Consider the following 22,107-nt stretch of genomic DNA (forward strand, 5'->3'; position numbering starts at 1 on the left):
AGCCCCAAGTGGCAGCCGAAGGAACTACGGCGGAAAGATTACGTGACCTCGGTCGGCTCTAAGCTGCAGCATAGCGCCCGCTAATGTACGCAGAGAGAGGGAGGGGAAGCATCCTCCGAGATAGCACACGGGAAGCTACACGGCACTCCGAATGACGTCACTGGGAGTGCGACCAGTTGTGACCCCTGAGGACTGGGAGTGAGTTGAGGGGTGCCCGAAATGCCAATCTTTATCTTTTATTTACGCAACAACTAGGACACGCAGGCGAAATCGGTTTTCTGTTCTTTACTTCCGAAGTTTCAGGGGCCAACTTCCAGAAATCTTTGACCGAAGTCCGAAAATCGTTGCACCGCCCTTTTAAAAAAGGAGCAAACTTTATCGGGGCTGCGATGGGGATCTAAGATGTCTGCTTTCCGGTGTCCAGGCTGACCTGTCCTGGATAGCGACCCAGATCGCCAACGGCATGTGCTACCTGTCGTCGCAGCACTTCGTGCACAGAGACCTGGCGACGAGGAACTGCCTCGTAGGCCACAACCTCTGTGTCAAAATCTCGGACTTTGGAATGTCCAGGGATATCTACACATGTGATTACTACAAGGTGGGCTACATTTGTGTTCCTCGACTTTTGTCGATTCCCTTTGTTTTCTGAATTTTTTTTTTTTTTTTTTCATTGAAAATCACTGAAAAACCTTTTCCCACCAGGTTCGCTTTTTTTCTTGAAATTAATGATAGCTTTTATCGTGATGGTAATTTTAATAAAAGAAGAGTGAGAACGCAGGCAAGCTGCTGAATTCTTGATATGACGGAACCTGAGACATGCAAGCAACAAGTAGTAATAACCACCAGCGCTCCAGAATTACTCACTTGCAACTGGGAAGTTATACCTATGTCGAGGGCTGTAACGAAACTTGATTGCAATAAATTCAAGGTAGAGGAATCAGTTCAAGTGGGCATTTTTTTAAAGTATATTTGAGCTCAACACGGGGATAAGAGCAGGATGAGCAAAGATGCACATTCTAGTCTGTTTCTGTGGATATGATATGCTTTAACAGGTGCGTTTTCCCAAAGATCTGAATACAAATTAAGTAGATGCTCAAACGGCGCGGATACCACCTGAGTGGCTTCATACATGCAAAAAGCCGCCTCTGTGGTTCCTACGGCCTTAGAGCCCGTAGGTAGCGGATTCGAAACCCGACCGAGGTGTCCTCATTCTGACGGAGGTTCATTGCGGAGAAGGCGGCGTATAACTGAGATCACACTTGTACTTAAGGAGTTATTAGTATCCAGTTACTTTTTCGTAACGAAGTAAAGACCTAGTCACTTTTTTGTACCGAAGTAATGACCTAGACACTTTTTAAGAAAAGTAACGAGTAACGTATTTTCGTGAATATTTCATGAAGCAACGAGTAACGATGATTAGTTACTTCTGGGGGGGAACGTGTACGACACAGGTACCCAATCTTGTCCTCACCCCAGGGGCCCTAAACTCGTCAAACACAAAGTTGGAGCCGAAAGCTCGCAGAGCGCGCTGATTGGACGTTGGCGAAAAAAGCGCGAAGTCATCGTCGTGATAGACCAATCGGTGCGCTCCGTAAACTTCGGCCCCAACTTTGTGTTTGACGAGTTTAGGGGCCTAGCTCGCGCCTGTAATTTACACGACGAGAAAGTGCTGGATAGACCATAAAAATATGCGCACAGCGTTTGTCAATGCTACCACAGCTGTCCCTGAATGAACGCGTCAAAAAGCAAGGAATTATTAACGCCGACAAACATTGGAGGCGGCTTCTGCTTTAAAGAAAAACAACTCATTCAGAGCAACGAGAAAAAAGAAACTCGTTACTTGCAAGCTGATGGAACGCGGTCCTTTTAAATCGCAGTGACTGGTAACATAGTTACGTGGAGTGAGTAGCGAGTGGCGTATTTAGTTACTTTGATTCGGTGACGTGTACATGTTTAACTGGGATTCCGGTTGCACGTCAACAGGTCCCCATCTGGTCAAAAATTATCCTCGATCCTCCGCTGGGGCGTCCCAGAGGCCTTTCGCTGGTTTGGATATTGGCGCGTAAAATCCCTACATTTGGCTTACATGCATGCAAAGCTGGAAAAATATTCGTGCGTCTGTTTTCCCGATAAACACTCGAAGAGTCGAGGATTACAATCTACGGTGGGAACGGGCTGATAACGATGACAGAAAAAACATTTTATGATAAGTATCTGCACGGACATAGTGTTCCTTGAAATATGGCGCCTGTAACGTCAAAACAGTTAAACGTTTTAATCAAATAAGAAGTAACGCAAACGCAACGTGCATTACTTTTTATCCGTATCGGTAGCGGTAACGTAGGTGTGTAACGCGTTCCTTTTATTTGAAACTAACGAGTAACGTATTTCGCTACCTTTTTCGGCAGCGCCTACAACACTTAGTCATGCTCAGTCTTGCATCGAAGGCTTAATTTTTGGATCAAAGCGTTATTTTCGGCCTGGACATTCGCCTGGTTCCCTCTATGAACTACTTTCCCGCGCAGAGCTCGGCGAGCCAAAGCATTGCGATATACAGAGAAAGTTCGACGAATGACAAGGCCGAACATTTACGTTTAGACCTAAACTGAAGTCTGAGATGTGACAGTCAGTGCGACATATATATGTGGAATTGAAACATGCTCAGTGTAACACCACCGATTTCATTTCAAAGTTCATGTTCGCTCCACAATCCTTTTTTTTTTTTTTTTTTTTGAGAATGCAACATTTTACTTTTTTTCCGGATTCAGTTGCTTTATAACAGTGTCGCCAGTCCGAATCTCGACATCTGTGCATCAGCCTCTGAGTTCCGCCGCCTGTTGAGTAATTTTTTTTCTGCTCATTCGTTAATTTTTATTGTTGTGTTTTGTAGTACGCTTTTGTTAGTGTGTTTTAAGTGTGATCATGTATATGTGTGTCTCTTATAGCGTTTTCGTTGAGCTGCACCAATCTATTGTGATTGTTTTGGGTCACTTTAAATAAAGAGAATGATGATGATGATGGTGATGATGATGATGGTGATGGTTATTATGATTATTATTATTATTATTATCATTATTATTAAGGTATATTGTCCGGCCCCTACATTCGCCGAAATATCTTCGCAGATTGCAGAGATTGCAGTGATTGGTTCTCCAATAACTCTGCGTGTATGTAGGCTAACAAGGCGTTTTCGGGAGTGTATTCACTGACAGTTTAATTAAGAACGGCTGGGTTTGGCTAATCACACACGCGTTCGTTGCATCCTGGTTGGTTCTTGATTATTTTTAGCCGAGTGACGTACCGATTCTGAACTGCTCGATGAGTTAAGACCATCAAAACTGCCAACGTCTCCGAACGGCTAAGAATGGATGGATATATGAACGGGGCTGACCCTTTTCAATCGGCGGCGGCTTGCGCCCTCTAGCCGCTTAATGATAGGGCGCCATCTATCAGCAAACCAAAAATCGTTTCTGGTGGCCTTCCCAAAAGAAAGAAATTCAACCAGCTATTGCGCCTGTATTGTTGCTGCGAGCAAAGACGGAACAAAAAAGCTGGGATGCCTCAGATCGCAGCTCTACCACTTTATCTGTCGTTTGGCGCGGCTGATGACGTCGGCTTGCTCCATAGGACAGTTAAGGCTTTCGCATTAATAAACTGTATGTTGCAATTAGAGCGCTGGACTACCCCGGCTCCATACTTTTCCCGAGCGGCGATACACATGGCACCACCCAAAAATGGCGGACGGCCGCGTCTGCATGTGCATCGGCAGCCCAGGAAAAGCCCCGTTGATTTCCTCTCCAGATTCGAGGGTCCCGGATGCTCCCGGTGCGATGGATGGCTCCCGAGAGCATCATGTACGGCAAGTTCACCCTGGAGTCAGACGTCTGGTCCTACGGCGTCGTCTTGTGGGAGATCTTTACCTACGGAAAGCAGCCCTACTACGGCCATTCAAACGAAGAGGTGAGCGAGGAGACTTGGACGCCTCTTTCTCGGCGCCGTTCGTTTATTTCTTGAATTACCTCTAAAAACCCGTAATAATACATAAAATACACTCAACAAAACCACTCTGACACAGGGTTACGCTCAACATAATTACATACAGGGTGTTCCTAAGCGTTATTTGGGCCTACAAAAATAAATTGTTTAAATACACCAATGAATGGAGTGCATTCAAACTTTTCACAAACGTGTCCTTGTTTAGTTCATTTATCATACTCAATTATTAGGTGTAATAAACACTCCTAATTCTTTTAAAATATATATGCACAGGAGGAAAACTAAAACAAACCGTCTTCAAGTTTTTGCTTTATGTTGTGCTCTCTGTGGATAGCAGCGTCAACTATGCCCGTTTTCACTTCAAGAAAAAAGTAAGTTTTGCGCATTGTTCATGCGCGGCGCGAAGTAGTTCTTACGAGACTCGGTTATCTGAGGAAAACGCGAGGCTTTTGGCGTTTGGAACGTGAACGTCTTGCTAAGACAACATATATCTAATCTACAATTCACCTACGTATATCTTAATTCTCTACATAAAAGGGGAAATCAGTAATGCTCCCCGAGAAGCCGGACTTTTTTTACTGTGGTTCTTGAGGTGAAAACGGGTATAGGCGGTTTTTTTCGTTTTCCTCCTTGTGCATAGAAAAAGAAACGAATACCTTAGGCTTAAAAATTTTTCATCGAACCGGCAACCATGAAATTTGACTGCGATAAATCCACCATCCAAATACTCTTATTACAAGATCGTTGCACTCTTATGAAAAAGATTCACTCTTTTTTTTTTTTTTAGTTTATTTAGTTTACGCCCCAATAGTAGTCTTAAGTACCCTGAAGAAGGTTGCGGCATAAGCCGTCGCACGTGCACAGAGATATTTCAAAACTCGTGACATGCTCAAAAACATATTCCCTATGCTGCTTCCGAAAACATAGAAATGCGTGGTAAAAAGTTGAGTGTCATCCTAATGAATCTCGCAGAAGTGGCACGAAGATGTCATGGTTTGTGGTCACAGCGATTTCGCTTGCCGTCTCATTCTAGTCAGCCGTCCTGTATACGAACGGAGAAAGTTGAAAGATTTTTTTTTTTTTTTTTGCGAATGGAATGTGAATTTTCGAATGGTGACCATGACGAGGGAAATTGCGAGCAGGTGGAACGATGGTAGACGAAACCCGGATGAACCGTGGAGATTCTGTGGATCTATACTTGGTTTCAGCTTGGGTCCGAGCGCGGCCGATTTAATGAGCCGATGGGCCACTCAAACAGCGAAAGAGGCACAACGTCATGGCGTGCCCTCTGCGGTTGATATTAGTAGCCGGTATTCGTCGTCTCTCTGTGCGCGCTCCTCCGCCGGCTACTCCTATCAACTGCAGAGAGCACGCCATGACGCTGTGCTTTTTGCGCTGTTTGATTGGCCCATCGGCTCATAACATCGGCCGCGCTCGAACCCAAGCTAAAACGAAGTATAGCGAAATAACCTCTGTGCTGGGGCGTCAATAAACCAATTATTATTTTGAAGTGAGTGACGCATACAGGTGTATACGTTTTTTTTTTGTTTTTTTTTTGTGTTTTTATTTGTGTAAACGGAGTACCCCCCTTTTGTAGAAATTCTCGACAGTCAATTAAATAATTCCGATGCGGGTTCCGAATTGCCGATGCACACCCCAACTTCGGCCTGATCGAGGTAAAGTGTGCAAGTAGCTTAGTTTGTGCACTTACCAAGGGCAACTATCTAATGACGATTCGCCGGATTTCCTGCGTAAAATTATGGAATCTCTAGTTCAGTTCTCTGCGGGTGAAGCCCAGGGGCAGATTTAAGGGTAGGGGTTGGGAGGGGGGGTACATCGCCCTCCAAAGCCCCCTAGGGCAAATATTTTTTATGTAAAAAATGACATACACAATCCTCTTTAGGAAGAAATGTGTAGTTGTTGGTGAAATGGCACATATTAGGTCAACAAATAAGATCTGGGCAGCGCATCGGTCGTAACGTCAGATCTCCCCAGCAGCCAAATGCCCCCCAAGCCTGACCCGTAAATCCTAGGAAAAGCGCCGGCCTAGGAAGGGCACAAACAGCAACGTGCCCGCTCTCCACGCAGGTGGTGAAACTCATTCTGCAGGGCATCCTGCTCAGTCCACCGGAGGAGTGCCCTCCGTACGTCTACAACATCATGGCGGGGTGCTGGAAAACAGAGCCACGGGACAGACTCAGCTTCGACGAGATCTACAAACGCCTGCTGGAGAACTTCCCCACTGCTCGGCGCGATTCCGAGGGCCAGCGGGAAGGCCTGGACAGCGAAGACTACCTTGTACCTCGGACCGTGACTCCAACCCCTCAGAACGAGCCCTTGTGAGGCGGACGTCGCCGACCTCGGGAGTCGCGACGCGTAAAAGCACTCGGTGTGTCTGGGGGCAGGGGGGGGGGGGGGGGGGGGGGGGGGGGGGGGGGGGACGCGTTTCATGTTTCCCGCTGATTGCAACGACGCGCGGAGCTCGTCGATCAGTCGCGACCGCTCACGTGATCGGAACACATCCGCCACATTGAGGGAACTCCGCCCGTTTAGACTCAGCGCTGACCAACGCGACTCAGGGGTTCTACAAGCTCCGCGTAAATGCGCATTTCCTTTGGTTATTCTTACGTCAATTCTATCTAGAGTGAAATAGCGATTCATCCCCTGCTACATCGACGTCATCAATGTTGCAGCTCTAAACAAGGCAGGTAAACGGCAGAGGGGAAAGTGGGTACTGGATCCAACAGGCACTCGGATCATTTCCTGAGGACCGAAATCTAAACTAGTCCAGTCACCCTGTTTATTTTTATTTGTCTGTTTTTTTGTTGTTGTTGTTGTTGTTTTGTTTTTTTGTTTTTGCGCTTGTTGTTTTTGTGAGTTGGCTATATAATTGGCTAGACCAATCACACACGGATGAAAGCGCAGGATCACGGCTCATTCGTTGAGCGCAATTGGTCTAGCTGGTCATAGCAAACGCACAAAGACGACGAGCGCAGTGACGATGCACTTTTCGAGCTGCTTAAATGGCTCCCGAGGATTGCAGCGTCGGCAGCGGTCGGATTTAAAGTAAGCGAATTAACGACCACCTTATAAGCTAGACAAGGTATGGCGGTGTCGTCCAGTTCGTCGGGGAGTGGCGAAAGGGCATTGATTACAGCACTCTGAAACAGGTCGGGTGACTGTGCTCTGTAGTCGGTTCCAACGTCAGATCTGAAGGAGAAACTCCAACCCCGACTTGCATGAGACAAAGGGCTTCCCTACGCCACTCAATAGGAACGCACCATTTTTCGGACATCAGGGAAAGGGAGGAACATTCATCAGCGCTCTTTTGCAAGGCTGGAACCGACAAAAACAACGCTCGGCCTAATGTCCGGTGCTCCTCGGTGCAGCATTGGGCAGTGAGTGCCGCGTTGTTCTCTTAGTCCTGTTTCTTATTTTTCGTTAGCAAATATTTTCCTGTTTGCTTGTTTGTTGTTGTTTCTTGTGGAAATATGTTTCAGTGGCATTTGGAGAGATTGAAAACAGCAGTCGCAATAACTCTTCACCGACCGCCTGAGAACAGCAGTGTGATCAGCGGCCGCTGTTGTCACCGGTCCACATAGATTGGGCCTGGGGGACCATTGGGGCGTGATACCGCTCTCCACCTTCACTGGGTACGCTATCGAAAGATGATCAGTGATTGGCACTCCAAGTACACGGCGGGGCAGTATCAATGCATGCACCGGTGAGAGTATATAGCTTGATGGGCCCTCTTCGTGAAACTTTTTTTTCAGTTTCGATATAGGTGAAAGTAGAAAGAGAAAAATAAACTTCACAACTAAAACAACGAATCATTCGGACCCTTTGGGTTCGAACTTGTGTCGGGCACGTCGACTTCCCTTTTGCTCTGTGTTGCGTGCATTGAGAAAGTTAGCACAAGAAGGCCAGATGGGTTCCCGTCTTCTGGGCACATTGAGCGGGTGGCTTGAGCGACGGCCTAACCCTCGGCCCGCTCCGCTCCTGCGCCTCGGCTTCCTGGCAGCGCTCCGCTGAGAGTGCGGCTGTATAAAGCGCGCGCCTGAGGAAGATCCCTCCAACTCTGTGCCGTCTTCCGCGCAGCAAACACCAGCTAGAATACTCAAAGCCTGTGAAGAGCCTCCTCCACCTCCACATAACATCATGACACTCGGATGGTGCCAACCAGCAGTTGGACCCAAGCCCGACACCGAGCGTCGCTAGACGTATTGACTGACACGAAGCCCAGACGATCGCTACATTCGTGTCCAATTTGTGCCTCCGCTCACTTTCCCTATGATGACGTGGAAATGCTATACTTTATTTCACCTTATGATGTACCGTAGGAAAGGTTACAAGCGCGAGCTCTTTGATCTTGGGCACACCTTGGCGGCTCAAGCTCTAAGGCGAGCTTATAACGTTATGAGCTCGCGCTTCTAGCCTTCGCTGCAGTACAACCTAAGGTGAAACGGAGCATAGTGCACGGGCTTCGATTATTCCAAGTAGTGATGGCGCAACTGACCGGAAGGCCGGGACGCTTCGCCTGCGCGCTCAGCCAATGCACTCGGCCTGCGGTTTCACGCACCTGCTTCGTGCGAACGCGCTCGTTTTGCTCATTGTTCAGCGGAAGGCGTTGCTGTCGCAGAGACGTGGAGGTGCGTGACACCCTTGTGCCGCCGATCGGGCGACGCGTCGAGAAATTCATATGAGGGTAAAAGAACTTACCTCTCGTCGAGAATGGAAGCCTTTGATGCGTTTTATGCATGTTGTGGACCGTCGAAGGTCACTGTCACCACGTGTTATAGGAAACGTCCACAGCTATAACGGCCGATGATTCCACTCTACAAGACGTGGAAGTAGGTTCCTGCGATTGAGAAGGAGAGGGTTGTTCTGGCGTCTTACTGCACCTGACTGATAGATCTCAGATCTGTGTAGTTGAGAGTACAGAATAGGAAACAACAAACACGACCGCTCCCATACAGTGGATTGGTACACTAGTCTCCGCGTCATGAGAGCTCGCCCCCCCTGCCCCAAAATTGGCCGTCGTGATACGTAGTTCCCTTAGATATCGTAACAGGTTTGGAAGGTCGACAACGACTATTTCATCATTTTTTTAAGCTTTTTTTTTTTTTAATTACTATTCCCCAGTAAGAGTTCAATTGTCAAAAAAGTCTTCTGTCCCAGTTTCCTAAACCAGACATTCCCATTGACCATTCTCTCCAACTGTTAGTTTCAGAGCTTTTAGCGTGCGTGCGTCCAAGCGCTCATGCTCGTGTAGGTCACGCGTACTTATACCAACAGGGCCCGAACCGGCCATTCGGAAAGTTATGAATGAATGCTAATGAATGCGTGGCCTTGATAAGGCGTCGCTTGCTAGAGCAACACTTTTCAAAAGCCAGAAAACAGAGTCCGCTTTCTGCACCAGTGCATGAGCTTATTGATGCGCTGATACCGTTAGAGCCGACACAGAGCAGAGCAGATCAAGAACCATGAGGTTACTGCGAGCCGAAGCGACAGCCTCGAAATGCCCGCGGACTTGACGTGTCGACAGTATTTTAGCTAGTCTGAGCTAGCCACAAACCGAAGCCGTAAGGGTCCTTCATCGCAGCCAGTAGAGAACAATTTGGAACCATTTTGTTTTCGGTGCCTACAAGCGGCGTCGCAGACTGCTTCCTGTCGGTTCTGATATCGAAATCTTGCGTCATTATGCCATCGGAAACAGCAAGGATCAGTAAACCTGTCGGTTATTGTCACAGACCCGGCGTTAACTTTATTGTTATATCTCAGAGTGAAAACGGAGTCACCATCCACACCTGGTTTCGACCCGGCTCTCGAGACTGGAGCTTTTAGTTTGCTTTAGAACGGGCAGTCTGTGGCGAGCTTGCAACATCGACACCGAAGCGATCACGCACCTGTTGACTATCAATCAGTCCCGGAAACGGGTATTTCTCAGTTGGGTTAGGAGGGTAAACCTCCAAACTACTGCGACAATATTCATAAAAGAATGTAGTTAAGTGTGAGAAAAAAGTGCACATCTGAAACAACCAAGCTTATTTAATGCATATATACGTTCAAGAAGTGGCGTTCACCAGTACCTAGGTCTCTTGCTGTCTGCTTGACCACTATTACGATATTGTTAACCCAAGCACAAATCAGCATCTATAGTTCACTGTGTTTTTTACAGCGGAAGTTCATCTCGATCATAAAAAAGTGGTGCTTTTCTGTGTCTCCGAATCATCTTTAGCTAAATTGATATCAAGGAATCTGTAGAGTGGTGTTCCTCCTGCAGTACGCTAAAATTTGTCTTCGTAGATTTATTATCTATAATGAGGCAGCTATTGCTTTTGTTTATTCTCTATCCCTACTTGTTTTTTTACTAGCCTCACGCGCGCATCACGTATAATTCCATTTCCGTTGCGCATATTAATTTGAGTTGAAACTGGCCAGGGTAATTCAGTTTATTTAAGCAACGCCAATCTGGATTATAGGAATGTCTGGCCTTCAAGGAGGACTCGGTTGTAGATGAGATCATTTGTTTTCTTTTCCCCGTGGCCTGGAATGCAGACTGCTCGTCTCCGCCAAAGGCATTCGTGTTCATACATATCAACTGAAGGGCTTCTCTGCGGGATGAAAGTTTCACACAAGAAATTATACATTTCTTTGTTCACGCATTTGGTGCACTACGTCGCCAGACAACGCCAGTAGAAGCTCGACTCCGCTATCTTTTTGCATGCTGTACATGAACACAAACGCTCTGTTCCTGTCTACGTTCTACGTTCGTCTCTTCATGTTCATTGTTCACGCATCGTGGTCCGTCATTTTTTCAGGGACGTTGAAGCGATCCTAACCCAACCATACCGGAAAATTAATCCCACCTTCATCGAATGTCATTCAATCACGAATAACATCGTTCTTGAAGACCGTGCCACACGCATTCTATTATTATCATTTAATGACGTGATGACGATTGGGCTATTTTATTATGGCAAACTATTTTTGTACCGTATTAAAAAAAGCTCGATTAAAAGTTCAGAATGTATTTAATGATAATCAAATCTGATAGTACGCATATTGAACTGCGGATGCAAGTTTGCATCTATTAGTGCTGCCTTTTTCTTTGTAGTTGGCGTCAAATTCGAAGCAAAACGACGTCTTTAAAATCAAGATTGTGGTCAGAATGTCCGGCACCGAATGACAAATTTCGATGGAGACCTGATAAAAGCCAGACCAACTCTTTCTTGTATTTTTTTTTTTTTTTAATTTAGAATTAGTTGTTTGAAATTGTATTACGTAGTGCCCTTGAATGTCACAAAAATTTGAGTATCCAGTAACGAATATAAAGGGCAACATCTCGTTGGCCACTTTTTAATACGACAATATCTCATTACTGGTCTTTAATGCTTCGAGAGTCGGTTCAACAGCAACGGCGAATGAGTTTCCCCGAACCCATTTGGTACCGAATTTCATTTTTAGTGATTGTCGTCAAATGTTCCCATCTGACAGCGCAAAAATTGACATCGGGACAAATATTCATTTGCTGGAAACGGTATTAATTTTCCCGCGTGATAGGGGTACTTTCTTAACATTACGTACTATTCACCTGCTGGTCTCACAACACGCCTCGTGGTTGCTTGCATTAGGGTTAAAGGTTTTTCGGAAGTTTTAAACAAAATCCAACAAGGGAAGGCTCTTAAGCTTCTCGGCGTCAAACGACGACTATGGGCCAAAGTGCTATTTCCAAACAAGCATCCCCCACCCTCCCTTCCCAGTAAGGTGTGTGCAAACGCGGTTCTTACACGAGGTATGTGCATATAGAGAACACTTCAATAGAATAATGCTGTGCAACCGCATGAAGCTACGAGCCCCTTTGCTTTTCTTGACGATACCCTTTCTACACGAGTGCGCGTAATTGGTAGAGACGCCGAAAGCCCGGAGCTCGCCCTTGTGTACACCATCCCAATGTTTTCAAATTCACATCCCCGCGTGCAATTTCAACAGTTCAGCAGTCGCGCGCTCGTTTCTTAGTAAAGCGAGCAAATCACGCGTACGCAGGAACGCTGAAAATGGCCCCGGCCAGAAGCTATTTTCCGGGGGAGGGCTACGCTTCCTGCTACGCATGGAATAAGCAAAGCAAAAAATGTCCGCGATTTCAGTGTTGGTGGGCTGGCTCATTTATCCCCCGCGTAATGGATCACATGGCAACAAATTCATACAGATGGCCGTGTTTCTGCCTGCGTTCTTCGTTCTTGTACACGGTTCACAGATTTGGGGTGCTCATTCTTTCGGGAGGCTTCTTGCTAAAAACCAACAGCTCGACCAATGATGTTCGCAAACATGGACAAAAAGGTGTTCATGATTATCTTGTCCGTTCGGCGTTAACCAGTGACGGTAGCGTCTGTCAGATCCTGAATTCCATCAAATGTGAGCAGATAACCAGGGCTATTCTCCTTTCACCGCGAATTGTTGACCTTCTTTGAGCCGGCTGCCTGAAAACACTCCCAAATAAAGGAAGACCTTCGAGAAACGCTTCATCTGTTGTAGTCGGGCCAAATTTTGTTAGTATTCTACGTATGCATGATCGTTGTACTGCACATTGCTCGCGTGGTGATTACTTCAAAAATTCGGCTGAATGCACTGTTGTACCGATTCACCCGACTACAGGGCCACCCGGAAATCAGTCGCTCATTCTCTGGACGTGCCGTGTGCACACACGCGGTCTTACACGACTTCGAAAGCAAGAAATTGCGTCCAGCATTGCAGGCATGGCAAATGTGAATAAAAGCTTTATTTCTTGATACAACGTTTCTTGTTTATGTTTAAATTTTCAAAATGCTGGCACATCATTATTGTTTTCCAGCCGCGAATAAGCTATCTGGCCATATGCAGAAACAGTAATATTCCTGATTCGACGAGACACACACGAAAAAATATTAGCAAAAACAAACTTTGGCAACGTGCGTTGATATTTCGCTATCATATGGCCGCTGGTGTGACTGCCAGACAGGCAAGAGATGCGGGTCTACCCCAAAGTTTAGAGACAAATATTTTAAGGTGGAAAACGTCAAAAACCTACACTGTTTCACATAAAAGGGGCCGTGCAACGATCTTGGGTAGCAATGTTTTTCACTTTACACAAGCTTTATTTCCACTAGTCGTACCCAAGTATATTCGCTCGCAACGCCAATGATCAAGAAGCTTCTCTTTCGACGCGTAGTTTTAGAGGAGCCGTGCAACAATATCGGCAAGGAATGTTTCTCACTTCACATAAGCTTTACTTGCACCAGTGGCACCAAAGTTTATTCGCACGCTACGCCAGGAATTAAGAAGCTTCTCTGTCGCCGCTTAATTTTAAAGGAGCGGTGCAACGATATTGGGTAGGAAGATTCTCACTTCACATAAGCTTTACTTGCACAAGTGGCACCCAAGCATATTCGCACGCAACACCACTGATCAAGAAGTTTCTCTGTCGCCCGTAGCGCTGACACGCGTCACACCTCGGGACACGACACTCGCGGCGTATATGTACAGTTCCCTTGCAGCGCAGGCATAATGGTGCGCATCCCGGAACTACGACAAGAACGTTCCCGCCGGCGATCCTTAGCTGGTGCAGTAGGCATTCCTGGGTGACGCCCTCTTTTAGACTAAGCCGCACCAGTCGTGTCGTCAACTGGATGCCGGTGAAGCTTTCCGCTCTCCACTTTTCCCTTGAGAAGTCCTCAACCTTGCCGAAAGGTTTGCAGGTCTTCCTGACAGCTTCATCTGGTACGTGAAGCGGGACCCATTGAATTTCAGGCGTACGTCCGCGTTGTCAGGGTCTAGTACGAGGCATCGCTTGCTTTTTACATCCAACTCCTTGGGGGAGACCAGACGGTCTTTGGCTTCGGCAGTCTTGAGCGTGAGGGTTCGTAGGTGGTTCATCTGGTACGCGCCGAGGGTCTCGGTTTCCCCCAGCACAGCCAGACGTTCCAACTCCGCCCTGAAGTCGCTGATTTTGTGCGGTCGCCTGATAACGTCACCATGCAGCAAAACCAAATTCCGCATGATAAATCCTGAGGGCAGGCGAGCCAATACGATCCTGTAATCAGCGCCAGCCGACAAAACAGACAAACCACAGCCCGAAAGGGCCATTATCGCCGCTCCTTGTGAGAGCATGATTCCTGCGTCCGACCGCTGGCGTTTCCTAAAGAAAATTGCAGACAAGGCCATGCATACACGCTTGCATGGCTTGGGAACAAGCGGGGGTTTATATATATAGCTATCGCGTTCCTCTCTTGGACGCGAAGCTTAAGCGTCCTCCTGTAATTTTTACCGTTTTCGGTTTTTTTATGTATAAAGTTGAAGAGGCAATTATTAGTCATACACTTAAATTCTGACCTTATTTCATTTACATCAGTTCGTTCGCTAAACCCGTCAAAGCTCTCTTCCAGGTAGTCAATAACTGACCCGTCATTAACTCTCTGGGGATCATGATATTGCTTTAATTCAGCCGCGCCTCCGTAAAAAAACATTAATCTCGCAATTTAAAACGATCAGTTTATGGTCAGGGTATACCGTTATTGACAGATACTGAACAATCATCGAAGTGTTTACTAACAAACAAAATGTCAAGCAATGCGCATAATGATTCAGTAATTCGTGTGGCTTCTTTCATAGAGTGACCAAGACACCGACTAAATGCTATGCCAATGAACACTTCAGACTTCTGAGTTCCCCGGCACGCTCATCATCTTCCGATCAGCTTACGTTGGGTGCATGGAAATCACCTCCGATTATTCTCTTACTCCGTATGTTGGTATTAACTAGCAAATGTTGAAGGATATTTTCTAGGTCATCCGGTGGTGAACCGGGTTTTCTATATACAGTGCCATGCTTTTACACCAAACTCTTTCAGGGTTATTAATTGGATTCATAGAATGGAAGGCTAGGTTTTTCTTTATGACAATATCAAATCCTTCTCCTTGGAAGCTCCTATCCTTTCTTATCATCCTATAGTGGAGGGGGGGGGGGGTGTATCACTTCTGTGTCTTGAATTTTATCATGCAGCCATGCTTCTCTTATCATTATAACGTGTAGGTCATAATAAAAAATCTTGAACCATTCCACTCTGTGAAGGTGGATGACCAGCTAAGCTGTTTAGCACACGACACATACGTGAAACCGAATTTTGAACAAAGGTACGAACACATTTATTGTATTGATATGTGGTTATCGTGACGAAAGGTACGCACACATATGTCGAGGACTATCGCCGCCCCTAGGAGCCGAAGAAACTAGACACGCGCGAAGGAACCGCCACCCGGCGGAAGGAAAGGAGACTAAGCACGCAAATGGCTTGGAACGACGACAAAGAGAGGGCGGTGCGAGCTCGCTCTGAGCAGAGCCGTTTATTGGTAGAGTTTGGCCAATGGGTGGAACAAAGGCCGCCGCCAGCGCCGAATACTGCCCCCGCGGTTAGAGCGTAAACTAAAAGGACGCACAGCGTCGACCAATCAGCAGACCGCGACGTCACAATATTGCAAACGACATTTAAAGCGTGAAGTAGAAGCGTTCAATCTCGGCGTATCGGTGACAGTTTGCTCTGGGCCGACTTGGTAGAACAGCGGCTCAGCTGAGACTGGCTGAAAGAAAACAGTGTAAAGGCTGAAGCGCGCGAGCGTCTCGAGACGCGGATTGAGTCACGCTCAGCTCGTGCGCTGGCTTTGGCAGTGCTTGCTTTCCCCCAGTCTCAGCTGAGACGCTGTTTCTAGCAAATCGGCCCTCGTTTGGAGCGCACGTTCGTTCGTTCTGGCGTTGAATATGAACGTGACGAAAACCTCACATGCGCCAAGTTTTCAGTCACCGAGAGTATACCTTTTCACTCTAGCGACGCTAAAACGGCTCCAATTAATCGTGTCACATATTTAGAGTTGACGACCACCGCTAGGGGCTGTTTCGAGGCCTGTGGTTGGCCACGGATGCTCGCCTATTCAAACCAATGTATGGCCGAATTCTCCCAATAAACGGCTCTGGTTCTGAGTAGGGTGCCTACATCTCTGTCTGTCTAAACACTATTGGCCCTCCCTTTCCCCCCAACCTCTCTCACAACGCTTCTCTCTCTCTCTCTATCTCAGAGTGAAGACATCCATTGTTGCCCTGAATGTGCCAGCGCGTGACGCTCTCGCGCACTCGGTGCGTGACTTGGGCGGTAAAATGGCGTCTATGTATTAGCCAAAGCTACGCGCTCGAGCTGGGTGACACCGGATTGCGCGCACTTCAAAATGAATTAAAAAAAAACGATTGGGCAGAAAAATGACTGAGATGTCACCACTCAAGCAAAAGCGCGCGTGTGTATGAAGGCACTCTAGCTCCGAGTAAAGTGGCGCCATTCATTGTTGTGGAAATGCTCGAGAAATGTGCCGCGCGCCACCTCTGGGAAAAACATGGCGTCTGAAATCCAGCTCAGTGCCGCGCTGTGCCTCCATCATCTTCCCAAGGGCTGCACGTTGCACGAGCCTCGTGCATCGACGCACCTTGCGCTACTTTTGAAACATGAAGGGGCTTTAGCTCTGAGTTTTTGTAGACGCACACGTAAAATCCACGGAACCCTAGCCATAAACAGCTTCGCTGTAAAAGTTACAGCCTCTATTTTTTTTTTTTCAGTTTTGCTTACACATTTCTTGCATTAAGACATAAAACCCTCAACTCTTTTGGCTCCGCCAGAGGATTATGGCACGCCACGGAACTCGAATGCTCCTGGTTCGCCCGTCCAATCTTTACCATGTCATTCTTTTTATAGACAACCTGCAATGGCTCTTTGGTTTAGCACTCTCTTGCGGCTGAACCAGGAAATGTTGGGCATGCCTGGGAGTGGCGGCTCCATTGTCCAAAAGTGAGCTATTACTCTGGTGGCGCTGCTTAGCCTAGTGTCTGAAGCAAGAAATATTGAGTAGACCAGGAAACCGTGATCGCATAACATGCCAATACGGTGGAAGCTACGGCCCTGATGGGCCAATCGGAACGTGGCTACGTATCACCGGAGTGCGCTTTTACTGCGATGAAGTATCAAGCTTTTCGCCGCGTCGTGCTCCAATATCTGTGCGTTGCGCTCGTATAGTAGCGCAAATCGAAGCCGTCGGCACGCGATGTGGGGCTTATCGTTCACCCTTTGCCAAGTTACAACGAGACAGGGTATAACTGTGGACTCTAAGTTGGCGCCACCTGGCTGTTGCCGGCTGGCTATAATCCCAAATGTAGAGTTCCTGATTTATTCTAAGCTTATCGTAGGACGAAGAAATATTTTCTCACCTTTCCAAGTTCATACGTGAGCTGTTCCAAATACGTTTTCTAATGGAGTGTGCACGGACGGAGAAGTCTTCTCCTGGACAGATACAGGTGCCTTTTTAGTTTCCTGCCATTCTGAAGTATGAATGGCTTTTCTCTATAATCCATAAGTTTTGATATCACAGGACGCTGAGATTGGTAACTGAGTTCCCCTAGCCCATGAACACGTTCCGTGCTAGTTACGGTAAGTCCCAGCATTTCCTTAAACACTTCATTTAACACCATATCATTATGGTTGGACTGATGTTCCTTAGTGTCGTTATTGAACCCATAGATGGTTTGAATATTTCTACATTCCCTGTTTTCTAGATTGTCGACCTTTTCTTCGAGGGTCTGGACGTAGCTTTAAAGTGCTCCTCATCATGATTCAAAAGTGCGACTTCCTCAGCATTAGATTCGATGTTAGGAAGGTCATGTAATATTGCCTTGCTCTGTCGCGAATTCTTTAAACATCTAGTGGAGGGCGGAAAAGCGTTTCTTGTGATTTCAGATAAAGCTTCAGACAACTGGCAACCATGATTTTATGACAGAATATGGCCTAGTGTCGTTACTCTGAAGCGTAGCTTATTTAGTGGCACTACTCGTGGCTATACGCCGTTCACCCTTAAGCTGAGACTAGAAGCTCCGCCTTCAGAGCGAGCTCACTGGCTTCCGCGGTGTTTTGGTTGCGCGTACCTGCACGTTCCCGCTTGTGTTAGCAACGGCAGAAAGCTTGCGCTGAAGGTGGAGCTTCTAGTCTCAGCTTAAGGTTGAACGGCGTATAGCCACGAGTAGTGCCACTAAATAAGCTACGCTTCAGAGTAACGACACTAGGCCATATTCTGTCATAAAATCATGGTAGCTAGTTATCTGAAGCTTTATCTGAAATCACAAGAAACGCTTTTCCACCCTCCACTAGATGTTTAAACAATTCGCGACAGAGCAAGGCAATATTGCATGACCTTCCTAGCATCGAATCTAATGCTGAGTAATGCTGAGGAAGTCGCACTTTTGAATCATGACGATCGGCAGTGGCGTCTGTTCTGCATACTAGCCAAAATGGCGGTGTTCACAATCATGTGGGGTAACGAAGTGCCTATACTCTAAGCGCAGCTCATTTAGTGGCTCTAGCCACGAGCATTGTGCATTAGCGCATTCATGCTTGCAAGGCAAACACAAGCACATCAGGACGCTTTACTGAGAGCATGTGAATTTTCGGTTTGACCTTGGGGGCTCGCGGAGCGCGAGGACACATCTTATCGCTGGTCACTGAATGGGCTGGTATAGCTCATGGCATCGGCCGCGCTCTATTTGAAAGTGAAAGCGAGGCGCGCAGCAGTGAGACATTGCACGTTGTCATGCCATCACTCCGTCATACATCCGTCGCCTATAATTGGCCCTATTTTTTGTGTGGTGCAGCTGACAGAAATCTTACATAGACTATTATTCGGCAAAACGGCCAAACAGATCTTGACGGTGTCAAGAAAAGGGCGCGTGCCGCGAGGTGCATCCGTGCAAGCTCGTGAAAACAGCAACTGTGTGCATCCGTGTTCATCCTTCATGTGTTTTATTCTTTCTGTGTATTATTAGCGATGTGCGCGGCCAAAAGCGTCGCTGTGGTCAGCTTTCCACGATTGGCCAAACCATGGGCATATGAGCACTGTCAGATTGTCAACTTTGACGGTGTTAGTTTCGGATTGCGATGGCTTCTAGGTTCTACTGTGGTTTTTAAACACACCATCAAACTCGTCGTCGCACCCGATGGTAAGTAGCCAGAATAACAACTGGTGACGTCAAGGGGAGGCAAATCCCAGACGTGACGTGACGCCACCGAAACATCTCGGCGCTAATATTGGAGCCGTATATGTAGAGCCGTATATGCCGCTCAGAGTCAGAGCCGTATATGTAGAGAGTTTGGCCATTCGTTGGGAAGTATAGGAGACAAATGAGGAGGGGCCATTGGCCGAAAGCGGGCTGGGCGTGTTCCAGGGCGTCGTCAGAAATTCAAATGTGGCCAACCAGAAGCCGGAAATAATACCCTGGCGGTGTTCGCGAGAAACAAACTTGGTAAGTACATCGGAGTAACCTTCGGTGACTGAAAATGTGGTGCACGTGATGTTTCAATCACGGTCATCCAAAAACATGGTGGAAGAGTGCGACTAGCGGAACGATCGACATAAGCCTTACGCCAAACGCCGAGGGCCGGGAATCTGTCATCCGAGCGGTCACACTCTGTCCAAGCAAAACAAAGTTGAGCGGTGCATTCGTTTCTTACACCTTTTTGCATGTTCATGATCGAAACATCACGTGCACCCTATTTTCAACCACAAAGGGTTACTACACTTCACTCTTCCGCGCTTATTAAAACCATATAATATACATTTGATTAAAACAGCTTCTCGCTACCAGCGCTAGGGGAATATTTTAGGCTTCTGGTTGGCCAGAGGAGCATGCCAAGCGCACTTTCTGCGTCTGCAGTTGCACGCCATGGCTCTGCCCGCGCCTCACATTAACCAAACTCTCTGTATACAAGGCTCTGGGGGCATTCGGTGCTGGTGTCGCCATCTCGTTGAACCCATTGAAAATAAATCTAGCGAAAACTGCCCTCTCAAATTTATTTACACAAATACGCAAATACCGCGGCATTTAGTCTTCCCGTCAGGGTCTTAAAATTAAGATAGGAGATACCTCTAGTACGGACTACCGTTCGTTTTGACATTTTTATCTTCTAAGTAACTTATACAGTTCGAAATGGTCATATTTGTGGATTTAAAAATCTCCAGCGCCCTCAGGGGAAACTCCAGGGGTCATGACTTTCGATATGTCTTCATAATGAACCTCCAAAAAAAACAGTACTCTCATGCTTTGTTAACTCACGGTTGTGTAGCGACAATCGCCCATTGAGTGACGAGCGAGTGAATCCCCCGGTATTCACACGAGTGAATCCCCCGACGTGCGCATCACGCGACGAAACGTCAGTGTTAGAGCCACTAAATAAGCTACGCTTCAGAGTAACGACACTTCAGCCATCCTGGTTCTTAGGATCAATGTTGCCAGTTACCTGAAGCCCTGTTTGAAATCGCAGGAAATACTTTCCCGTCCTCCAGACATGTTAAAATAGTTCGCGACAGAGCAAAACAATATCACTTGAGCTTCCTAACACCCTATCTAAAGTTGAGGAAGTCGCATTTTTTTAATTGTGACGATCGACGGTTTCGTCTACCCTTCACTAAGCACCAAGATGGCGGCGCCCACTACCAGATCGGTAAACGGAGTGCCGATACTCAAAGCGTAGTTCATTTAGTGGCTCTGGTCAGAATATATTGTGACGCGGCGGAGGGAAGGAGGGATGCTCGTGCGGCAGAAACAATCCCGGTTTGGAAGCGCATCAGTTTCTTTTCAATAATATTTTGTCATTAAACTGATTGGTGTTAAATGTAGAGCTTGCTAAATTTGTCTGCGGTGGTGTCAAGTGTGGAAACCGCGGACTGCAAATGTCGGCACCTCGTCGGAGTGATCCGACGAAGCTGAGGAGAAAATTGCATCTGCTGTCGACGTCACGCAAATCCATGCGCGGATTTATCCCCCGTGTGAATACACCGTTCCTATATTTACAAATTCTCAGCCCAGCGTGCGATTTCCTCAGCCCAGCACGCGCATGTTCGTCGCTTCGAAAAGCGAGCAAATCACCCGCCATACGCACGAACACTGAAAATGGAACCGGCCAGGAGCTCTTTTTCGGAAAGGTCTATACCACTTTAAATGCCTGGCCAAACGAAGCAGTCGCAAGGAGGTCGTTTATTGGCAATGCAAAAGACGAGGACAGGCCATGAGGACGGGTTACTAGGATGCCCAAAAGCGACACGTATTGGCCGGCGCCATAAAGGTGCCCGTGCGACAGCCGAACGCCTTGCGAAATGGCTCGCTGTTCTGAAGCGGAAGATTGACTTGTTCGGGCGAAACGTGGCACTGTGAAATACCGTAGTAAATAAAGAACAACTGTTCTGAAGTCACATTTTCGGCATGCGGAAGTCTGTACTCGCTGTCCCGAATGCCACGCGCCCGCTGTTGTTCGTCGTATAGGCTGTGTACAGGCGCCAGAGCGGCCATCCGCTCCAACAACGGATCTGGGTTGATCCCTTGGGGCGCCTGAAACGCGACGCACTTCCGCAGGGGCTCCAGGTTGCGCACAGTGCGTGCGCCCCACCAGCGGCCTGCGCCAGAGATGACCACGTGCAGCAGACAAGCGGCCAACTGCGTACCCATTCTGGGTAGCCGTGCGAGCGTCAGTGGCTCGGCCAGGGACCCGGACAAGTTGGCCGTCAGTATCGGCAAATAAAGCGTTCGCAACGAAGAGTCGTAGGCACATTGTGAGTCTCTCGGTGCCACCGGCCAGGCATCACCGCGCAGCAGGCGGTTCTGAGCATGTTCCTTGAAGGCCGCCACTGCAGCGATGCCTTGGCCGGATCCAACTTGTGACAGCATTTCAAACTGGACGCGCACACGGTCGGCCGCCCAGAACCACGACGGCGCGAAAGCGTGCACGCGCAGCTCGCGTAGCCGCTCAACGGATTCGCGACGCACGCCCGCCTCCATCCAAGAGGCCGAGTTTACGTAGAGCATCACGTTGCGCTTGACGGATTCGGTCATGTTAGACAGAGCAGCCATCACAGAGTGCCGACTCCGGAACACGGCGTACAGAAACAACTCGGGCAGAGCATCTTCGACCAATCTCCAACACCGCGTCTCGCTAGCGTTCATATCAGGTAGCAGGGGCTCAACACTCAGTGTCGCCAGGAAGCCCTGGTAGTTGAACAC

The 22,107-nt window shown here is 47.6% G+C and overlaps 1 protein-coding gene across 1 annotated transcript in view; it reads left to right on the forward strand.

Annotated features, from left to right (window-relative positions):
• Positions 1–6,401, forward strand: part of LOC121045535 (BDNF/NT-3 growth factors receptor) — a 410,804-nt gene extending 404,403 nt beyond the window's left edge. The window contains exons 7-9 of the mRNA XM_042287447.1: positions 425–598; positions 3,802–3,960; positions 6,085–6,401. Coding sequence (XP_042143381.1) covers positions 425–598; positions 3,802–3,960; positions 6,085–6,339 — 588 coding nt within the window. The 3' untranslated portion in view covers positions 6,340–6,401. The remainder of the gene's footprint in view (positions 1–424; positions 599–3,801; positions 3,961–6,084) is intronic.
• The last annotated feature ends 15,706 nt before the right edge of the window (positions 6,402–22,107 follow it).

The sequence above is a fragment of the Ixodes scapularis genome, unplaced genomic scaffold (genome assembly GCF_016920785.2).
Source record: "Ixodes scapularis isolate PalLabHiFi unplaced genomic scaffold, ASM1692078v2 PGA_scaffold9__187_contigs__length_104089568, whole genome shotgun sequence".
Lineage (NCBI taxonomy): Eukaryota > Metazoa > Arthropoda > Arachnida > Ixodida > Ixodidae > Ixodes > Ixodes scapularis.